Source organism: Panthera pardus, unplaced genomic scaffold, assembly GCF_024362965.1.
Source record: "Panthera pardus isolate Hobbes unplaced genomic scaffold, ASM2436296v1 HiC_scaffold_13, whole genome shotgun sequence".
NCBI classification, from domain to species: Eukaryota; Metazoa; Chordata; class Mammalia; order Carnivora; family Felidae; genus Panthera; species Panthera pardus.
In genome coordinates, this window is record NW_026526688.1 from 96536467 (window position 1) to 96546418 (window position 9952).

Here is a 9952-nt window from a genome sequence, read left to right on the forward strand (position 1 = left end):
AGAAACCAAGAGTCAAAAGCTTAACTGACTGAGCCACCCAGGTGCCCCTGTAGGTTGCTTTTTCGTCTGTCACCTTCACAGGGACAGACTCCCCAACACAGATAGAAGGAGGACCTGCAGTTGCAATGCAACCAACTGTGTGGACACATTTGTCTAATTCCAAGTTCAACATGAGGAAGTTCTTTGTGCTGCTCACTTAAACAACCTCATCAACCCAGACTTTTTAATTTGAAAGGATGATACTAAGCTGCTAAATAAATAATCTGTGTGAAAGATGAATAGATGATTTTAAAAAGAAATACAGGGGGTTTAGGCAAAATACATGAAGTGGGTAGAGAGACAGTTTTCCAGTTATGGAATGAATAAATTACAGGAAAAGGCACAGTCTGATGGATACAGGCAATGACAATGTAACAGTGATGCCAAAGGACAGATGGTAGCTATACTTATGGTGAACACAGCAAAACATATAAACTTGAAATCACTACGTTGTACACCTGAAACTAATGTAACATTGTGTCAACTCTACTCAAAATATCATAATTAAAAATATATATGGGGCGCCTGGGTGGCTCAGGTCATGATCTCACTGTCCGTGGGCTCAAGCCCCATGTCAGGCTCTATGCGGACCGCTCAGAGCCTGGAGCCTGCTTTGAATTCTGTGTCTCCCTCTCTCTCTGCCCCTCCCCCACTCATGCTCGCTCTCTCTCTCTCTCTCTCTCTCTCTGTCAAAAATAAACATTAAAAAGAATTTTTTAATAAAATAAATAAATATATATAAACGGCCAAATGTGAAATGGCATTCAATTGCACTAATAAAGAAATGTAAAATAAAACACTTTTTACCTATCATAATGACATGTGTAATCTATCACTTAAAACATGTATCTTTTAATAAAACAATTCTATTTCTGGGAAATTACCTGGGAAGCAAGACAAGGTACAATGATGTCTGTATGTTTACTGATGAGTTTGCTGATATAATCATATTTAAGTAAACAACCTATATCTACATTAACATGGTATAGTTATATTACAGTACATCTAAACAAAAGAATGTAAAAGTTTTAGAAACAAGATAAATCTATATGCATTAACATGGAAATAGTCCATCACGTCTTAAATATAACTTTATATACACATAGGGAGAACAGGTAAAACAAGCCTACAAAAGGCTGTTTTTAACTAAAATGGAGGAAATTGCCCTTCACGTTTTTAGAGAAAACATAAGACTGAAAAAGCAAGCAACCCTAGAAAATTAAAAAACAAAAAAATTTAAAACATATTTGTACATTTAAATTTGTACATAAAAATTTAAAATACATTTTTTCCCAAACAGATGAAACCTAACAAATTTAAACTACTAGTGTTTTCAAGTATATATTAACATACATGAATGGTGTGTGATCTTCATATCTCCCATTTTTCAAATATCACTGATGAGACACTATATCAGTGCAACTTTGTGAGTAATATTCCAGTACCTTTAAAATGTTATTCTTTAACTCTGGGAATCTATAAGCTACTAATTCTAATTAATAAGGGAAACAATTCATTTTAAGAGCCTTAACACTGGAAACGAAAATTGCAACAGTATTACCCAGTCAGGTAAATGCAACATCTTTAATTGTTAACAGATATTTATTATTTATTGTACTTCATTAGGACTAAACTCCCTTGTTATTCAAACTGATCTATCAGCATCACTGAATCAGTTAGGAACTTATTAAAAATACAGAAATCTCAGGTCCTACAGAATCAGATCTGCATTTTAAAAAGACCCATGGTGGATTCCTGTGCACATTAAAATGAGAGTTGCTGGTATAATCTGTTCTTTAAAAGCAGACTATGGCTAACCCCAAAAGAAAGATATCTTACACCATGACTGCATTTAATCATAATTTTAAAAGGTCAAAATTTTTTTCAAAATAATAAAATCCACAAATTGAGTACCATTTAAATGAAAGTCATCGTTATGGACAATAAACAAACATCAAGAAGACACCCTTTGCCTCAAAGAACATTACAGACTAGAACTAGAGATAAAAACATGAATATGGATTCCCATTACAAGACACTTAGGGGTAATTTCTGTAAGAAAGCTGTGGACTATTAAGGAGAGTAGCTCAGTGAGACCAAGGAAGACTACATACAGGAGTCAGCATATGAACTTGTTTTTCAAGGATAAACAGAATTAAAACAGGGTGGGGGGTGGGCTAAATGGGTGATGGGTATTAAGGAAGGCGCTTGTTATGATGAGCACGGGGTGTTATATGTAAGTGATCACTAATTCTATTTCTAAAACCAATATTACACTATATGTTAACCAGAATTTAAATAAAAATTGGGGGGGGGGGAGAATTAAAGAGATTGAGAATGAGCAAATAGGGCCTTCACCCAAAACACAGGGTACAAAGAAGAGAACATAAACAAAAAGCTAGAATGGTAGGATAAGACCAGATACATTATAGGCTCCCTCCCCATTTAAGTACTCTCTTCTTATGTTAACAACCAATAGAGAGATGTGTAGGATATTTAAGTAGTTTGCAGGGGCAGGGAATGTAACATAATAGGGATAATTTTAGAGTTGCCTGGGTGGCTCAGTTAGTCAAGAGTCCAGAGTCCCAATCCTGGGCACCTGGGTGATTCAGTCAGTCAAGCATCCAACTCTTGCTTTTGGCTCAGGTCATGATCTTATGGTTCATGGGTTCAAGCCCCAGCATCCAGCTCTGCCCTGACAGTGCAGAGTCTGCTTGGGATTCTCTCTCCTCCTCTCTCTCTGCCCCTCCCCCACTCATGCTCTCTAAGTCTATCTGAAAATAAATAAATAAACTTAAAAACTTTACTCACTTTTCATGACTCTAATCATTAGCAAAGTTTTAATTAAGAAAATGCACTGGGGTGCCTCGGTGGCTCAGTCGGTTAAGCATCCGACTTCAGCCCAGATCATGATGTCGTGGGTGATGAGTTTGAGACCTGCTTTGGGCTCTGTGCTGACAGCTCAGAGCCTGAAGCCTGCTTGGGATTCTGTGTCTCCCTCTCCCTCTGCCCCTCCCTAGCTTGCTCGCTCTCTCTCTCTCTCTCTCTCTCTGTTAGAAATAAATAAACTTAAAAAAAAGAAAGAAAATGCACTGTTACCAACATTACACTAATTTTAAGGGAAAATTGTAGTAAAATGTCATTTTACCACAGTAAATGAGTGTTTTAAAAAACATTTTTAAAACTATTTAATTCTCATATTCTAAAAGTGGGACTATCAATTTGTAGTCACTTTAGAGAGCAACTTGTCAACAAATATCTTGTTACCTAACAATTCCAGTTCTCATCATCTATCCTACAGAAAATCAGACACGTATACCAGAAATATGTATAAAAATGTTGTTTAAGGGCATTCAACTCTTGATTTCGGCTCAGGTCATGATCCCAGGATCATGGGATTGAGTCAGTGGTGCTGAGTCAGTGGAGGGGGGGCAAGCTCAGTCATGGCTGAGCCTCTCTCTCTCTCTCTCTTTCTCTCCCTCCCCCAGCTCAAGCTCTCCTTCTAAAAAAATAAAATTAAAATAAATAAAATAAAAATGCTGTTTGAAACAACCAAGATGTCAACCAACAGGTAAATGGCTAAATGAACTATATCAATTATATTTATGGGCTCCTTGCCAGCAATTTTTAAAATTTAATTTTAAAAACTCACTTATTGTATAGTTACCTTTTTTTTTTTGGGGGGGGGGGGTAGGCTCCATGCTCAACATGGGGCCTGAACTCACAACCCTAAGATCTACCGACTGAGCCAGCCAGGTGCCTCCCCGCCCATGCCTGGTTGGTGGGCTCAACCAATACTTTAAATGAAAAATGGAGGATGATATGATGTTTTAAAAACATACACAAAACACTATATTTAGAAGGAACTGCATGGAAAGGTCTGAATATCAGTAAACAGGATATGTAAGGAGACATCAAAAGTTCTGTTTTTATAAGGAGGCTGTGTTTATGTATCATTCATATAACTTACTTAAAATGTTATTACGGTAATAATAAGCTTATTTGAAGTTTCTAGGAAGCAGACATTAAGAGAAAGGACAGTTGATGAGGTCAGAGAAGAATAAGGATAAAAAAGATGGACAAATCAGTATTTTTATATACCATGTTTTCGTTGAGTAAAAGAACTGCAATTATATTAGAAAGCTGATTTTTGATATGCAAAATACAGTGATAGCAGCAGGTAAGAGATTAATAAAACCCACACTGTAATTTTAATAAAGGTCTCCAAAAGAAACCAATTACTTTAAAAAACAAAACAATTACTTTAAACAAGAATTGGAGACAATTCTTTCGGGTCTGCTTACTGAATTCAAGACTGCAATGACACTATTCTAGGTGTCTCAGGTGGGCCAGGCTTTGGTTGAAAAGGCCTCACCTAGATTAAGAAAAACAGCAATACACAGGCCAAAATCATCCTACAAGTGGAATAAAGTGCCTCACAAGGGCTGAAGAAGAATGATTCACTTGCAGTTTCAACAGAGAAAATTCATGATTATCTGTCCCCTTCATTTCCTATAATGTTTCTATCCCTGATGATAAACTTTCCGGCAAAATTTTGTGGATGGAATTCCTGTACCTCATTAAGAGGGTAACAGTAAATCCAGGTTTGGCCAGGACAAGCATGGTTTAAGTCTGTTATTCCAGCATAATTAATATCCTTCTCTTTCCCTCTCTACAGTATCCTGGTTTGTAGGATAAATTACACAGGCTCCCTACCAATAGATTATCCCTAGTTTGCACCTACTCTAAACCTTAAAGGTCCTCTGCTATTTCATTGTTCTTTAAGTTGCAAATATGCTTAGGAAAATAGGAAGCCAAGGCACCCAGATTTTAGATGACACTCTTATATTAACTGGAAGAGATGAATACACTCATTTCATTCATTTACAACGCCCAGTAAAATCGCCAGAAGTAGAACCCAAGTCTCTCAAAACAGTGCAATTTTTCTACACCATAATCTTTACACTATGACTACAAACAGAAGTTGTGGTAGAACAGCTTAGAGTCAGTATTGGGAAGTTTATAAAATTATTGCTCCAAATAGTAAAGAATGGTATTCCTGCAGGCACAGAAGGATTCCAAGAATAGGAAGAGCTGCCTACAGAGAGACATCAGCAAAATCAAAATTGCCATGAACCACAACATACCTCAAGCATTACCTTGTTCTTAACCTCCAATAAAGATTAAGATCCCCAATGAAGGCACCTGAAGTTAATTAAACTCTTAAATAGTTTTCAAAAGGACATTTCCAATTAAAATTCCTAAGTCTTACCTTAAAAGTTTAAAAACCTGTCAAAATAATTTACAACCAAAAGACAGTTCATTTTTTGGTTAATTCACTGAATATAAATTACAATTATAAGTCTAGAAGTAGGGAGGTTGAACAGTCCATTAAGATTCATTAAGGCTTTCTTTCCCTTCGCTAAATTTATGGACATTATGCTTTAAGATGTGTTTCCTTCAGTTAGTGACAGTGAATAAATAGATCTTTACAGCTAGAAGAGAATGATGGTAATATTAAATTTAGAGCAAATTTTTAAGTAGTTTTTTTCTGCAAGTGTCAAAATTTATCAAGAATGAGAAGTATTACCATGCAAAGGCTAAAAAAAATCAATTAACATCTCACTCTATTGGAGTTCCTCTGAAGAAATGTTTATACCTGCAATATAAATGTAATTAAAACATTTTAATTACCTTATAATTATGCCATATTCTTGAACTCACTTGCTTCTCACAACCCTGTAAACACACTCACATTTTCCCCATTGTATTGTTAACCTTTAATTTTAAGAAAAAGTGAAGATTTCCCAGTAAACAGCTGTAATTTCTATATTAAAAGTTCTATTGATTTACTAAGACTTAATTTACAAAATAAAACTAGGAGACACTGCTTTTTGTGTTGTTTTATTTTTTCCACTTAAACTTAAAAAAAAAAAAAACAAAACTACAACCAAAATAAAGCACCTAGGGCCCTACTGTACTGATCAGCTTTCAAATGCTGAGGCTTAATCTAACCTCCTCTGAAGAGGAGGGCTGCCAACCGGAGACTCCCATTTACCTAACATGCAACCCACTCTCATGTCAACTGTCCTATTCAATTATTTCCCACCACAATTTTGTTGGCAATTACTGTATAGTCTCACACTTAATATCACTATTTCTTGTTTTGAAAACGGAGATTTTCAGCTTATCAATTATTTCGCAATGAAAAAAACTACAATGGCGCTTCCACTGCTTGTAAATAAATCCCCTGGCTCTGACTTGCTTCACCCCTTTTTTTTTTACAAGTCCAAAAGTCCACAAAAACTTTTCTATAGGATGAACTGCATTATCTACCTAGATTCCCCAAGTCACTAACACGTGCGGGGGAGGGGAGGGGGGACGGGGGCAAACTCAATCGAGGCCGCGGCAGGCGAGCGGCTCAGCTACTTTACTCCCGCTGTGCCCCCACCAGTCAAGGAGAAGCTGAGGTCCCACCTCTTCCTGCCGCTCCCTTCCCAGATGTCCATTTATGTAAATAGGCAAAGTGAATGACACCTTGGAACGAAATACCTCCGACTGACAGGGAAAGGCGGCCTGCCCTTCCCCCAGTCCCTCAACAGCCAAACAAATCATCCCTGCACACACCATCCCAGCGCCCACCGCAAAAACCACAGACCTGCCTCCAGGGTTTCCAGTGGGGACGGCGGCAGTCCCGTCCCGGCAGTGGACAGGTGCTGAGGAGGCTTTTTGGTCCAGGGGTTCTCCTTAGGCGGCGGCGGCGGCTGCAGCTTTTCCTCAGGGCCGGCCGCCGCCTCAATCTCCAGGACGTCCTCGGCCGGCAGGTCCCTCGGCAAGGGTGGCGGGGGTTCCCCACCGAAGGGGCCCCCGGGCCCGCGCGCCTTGTGCGCCAGGTGCAGCGCCAGGGGTCTCACGGGCACGGCCGCCTGGGGCACGCTGTACCCCAGCACCAGCGCCGGCGACGGCTCTCCCCGAGCCCCCGCGCTGATGGCTGTCGCGGCCCTCTCTTCACTCGCCGCCTCCTTGCCCTCCCGTTCGGGCGGGGACAGCTGCTCGGCCTGCCGACTCGCCGCTACCAACAGCGACTCCTTCTCAGCAGTCACCGTGGGTGGCTCCTCCCCAGAGTGAGCGCCGGGCACCAGGGCGCGAGCAGACATCGTCCCTTTGCCCCAGTCACCCCAGCCAGGGGGAGCCCGGGGCCAGGGAGCCCGACTGCCCGTCTTTCCGCCGGGGAACCGACTGGCTCCGGCCTGGGGCAGAAAACCCGAGAACCCGGCCGCCACCGCCGCCCGTGTCGGCCGACGCCGTACAGCGCCCGGCGTGCGGCCGCCCCTCCCCGCGCGGAACGGAGCGCTAACCGCCCGCCGGCCCAGTTCGCCTCAGAGGCACACGCCCCGAGCCAGCCAACAAGCGCCAGGCGCCGCAGCCGGGAGCCGCGAGCCTTCACCTGGCGTGGGCAGCGGTGGACGCACTACAAGCAGGGGTGGAGGACCTCTAGCGGAGTCAAGGAGGCGCGTGCCCCTAGAGCCGGTAACTGCACAAGGGGGCGGAGGCGGGGGCGTGAAGGGGGCGGTCCCAGAGGGCAGAGCGGGGGCGGGGCCTCCCGAAGGAGCGTGACGTGGCTACTCACCGGCTCCTGCCCTCGCAAGGCGGCCGCCCGCGGTGGTTGACGGACTAGCCGGTCCGGGTAACGCCCGGCCTAAGGGCCGGCCCCGCCCCAGCGGCCAGCCGAGGGGGAGGGAAGGCAAACTGGACGATTCTTCTGCACGCGGGCTACCGCAGCCCCGACTGTGGGCGCAGGGGCGGGGCGCGCCCAGGGCCTCTGTGACTAGCGGCGCACTGGCGCCGCCCTCTGCAGAGTGCGGGCGAGGGGCGGGGCGGGCTACGCACGTGGCGCCGGAGGGTGGGGGGGCGGGGCGGTCGCTTGTGCCCCAGGCCCTGACGGAGAATTGAGGCGGGAGAGAATGGTAGGTAGTCTCCGCCAACTACCCTGGGGTGATTTTCTTGCGGACCGGGGTCCCGGACTCTGCGTTAGACCCTTCACCCCGTGAAAGTTTCCCCCTGAGGATTTGGGGAGCTGCGATCCCTTTTAATCCCGAGCCACGTCCAGAATGGAAATTGTGTAATTTGTAGGTAACTGTTTATGAAACCTTTGCCCAGGGAGTCGGTTTAGTGCACTTCCCCACCCTTATTTCCAACCCTCGAACTGAAATACATTTAAAATGCTCTTGAGGAAAACAAATGGTTAGTATTTCGCTGGCTTTTTGTTGTTGTTACAAGTTCCTTTGATTTGTAGAGATAACACTTGTTTACAAAGTAACCATGTTTCCTAATATTTTTTCCTGGAATGGACATATTTTAAAAGGTACAAATATGTATTGATTAAATCCAATAAGAGCTTTCTACTTGGCAGTCACATTCAGTGAATGATGATATTGGTTTCATAGGCATGTATTTATAAGTTAATTAATGTTTATGTTCTTGTGCAAGGTCGCTGAAAATGGGTTTGACCCAGTGAAAATTTTTTCACCAAGGAACACCCCTCCCTCAAAAAAAAAAAAAAAAAAAAGCAAAACAAAACTGTACCTGGCCATTTGTATGCACTTTGGCAATGGGTCCCTCCTAGCTTCCTTGAGAGCTGACAAGCTAGGCAGAAAGCTTGTACGGGACTCCTTTCCCAGGGGTCTCCGTTCAGTCACATTAATTTCCAATTTATCTGACCCTGAGCAACCTTCAGGACCCATTACCAGTTGAATAAGGATTGTACTTATATTTCCAAGGAGGCCCCATCTTCACTAGCTCCATTATTGGTAAAGCCTTGTTTTGTTAACTATCAACTAGCTGCTCTTCCTGTTAGAATCAGCCTTTTGGAGTCCTGCCAGGTAATACTTGGCTTTGTTTACAAAAGGTCAGCAACAAGTTCACACCGGAAGTGACTGAGAGAACACATTCTATTTTACTATCTGTTTCAATACAGGTGGATTAAAGACTGATTCTGTTGAGGAAAAGGTTATGTGGAATGGTGTCTGAAGTTAGATTCATATGGGCTACCTAACCATGGTTGGTAGTTTTGTTTGCTGCTGTTTTGTTTTTGTTTTGTTTTGTTTTTAAGTGAATTATAAAGGTGCTTTATTGAAGAAACACAGGAGGACTTTTTTGGAACTAGATTGTGGTTGCAGGAAGAGACGAACTGGAGGGTAAATGTGTACTCAAAAGGTCTCTAAAGATTCAGTAGGTGGTGTTTGAGATCTTCACTGTAATACAGTGCCACTAATGTCAGTGAAGGGAGTTGTCAATTTGTTGTCCCTCTTTTAAACACATATTAATAACTCCTATTTCCACATAGCTGCCTCTTGGAAACAACTTTACCTGTCTTCTGTTTGCCTCTCCACCCTTTGCCTCCTTTTGTGCCAAGCAGAGCTGATCTGTCCAGATTGCACTAATGAATTCCCTCACAGTCCTTGGTATCCTGATGGGTTCAGGCAGTAGGAAGTATATGCAAGAGATTGGAGGCCAGAAGATAGTGGGGTCATAGTCCATATTCCCCAGGCTGGTCAATTCCATATTCACCAAGGGTTAACTGCACTCTCTCTATTCAGTTATCTTTCCAGTTCTTTCCTTTGTCCCTTCAAGCCTATTAATAACTGGTAGTCCTTGGGGCACTGCATTATCTCTCATTGGTTTCCCTGACTCTTATGCTGTACCTCTGTAAGTCATCCTTTTAATAACTCTATTCAAATTATGCAGTTTAACCTTTCCATCTGATCTTTTTTTTAAGATTTTATTTTTAAGTAATCTCTGCACCCAACATGGGACTCAAACTTACAACCCCAAGATCAAGAGTTGCACACTCCACCAAACCAGCCAGGTACCTCCATCTGATTTTTTTTTTTTTTAATGTTTACTTTGTGAG

At 42.4% G+C, this 9952-nt stretch overlaps 1 protein-coding gene across 14 annotated transcripts in view; it reads right to left on the reverse strand.

Moving 5' to 3' along the window:
- The window catches only part of LARP1B (La ribonucleoprotein 1B), a 127852-nt gene extending 120015 nt beyond the window's left edge, over positions 1 to 7837 (reverse strand). For 3 of the 14 annotated variants that reach the window (XM_019419319.2, XM_019419312.2, XM_019419288.2), the window contains exon 1: positions 6698 to 7636. In XM_019419319.2, coding sequence (XP_019274864.2) covers positions 6698 to 7196 — 499 coding nt within the window. In that variant the 5' untranslated portion in view covers positions 7197 to 7636. Of the gene's footprint in view, positions 1 to 6697; positions 7645 to 7669 lie in introns of those variants that run through there. The other 11 variants (XR_008421679.1, XM_019419380.2, XM_019419351.2 and 8 more) reach the window with 7 other exon arrangements.
- Between the last annotated feature and the right edge of the window lie 2115 nt (positions 7838 to 9952).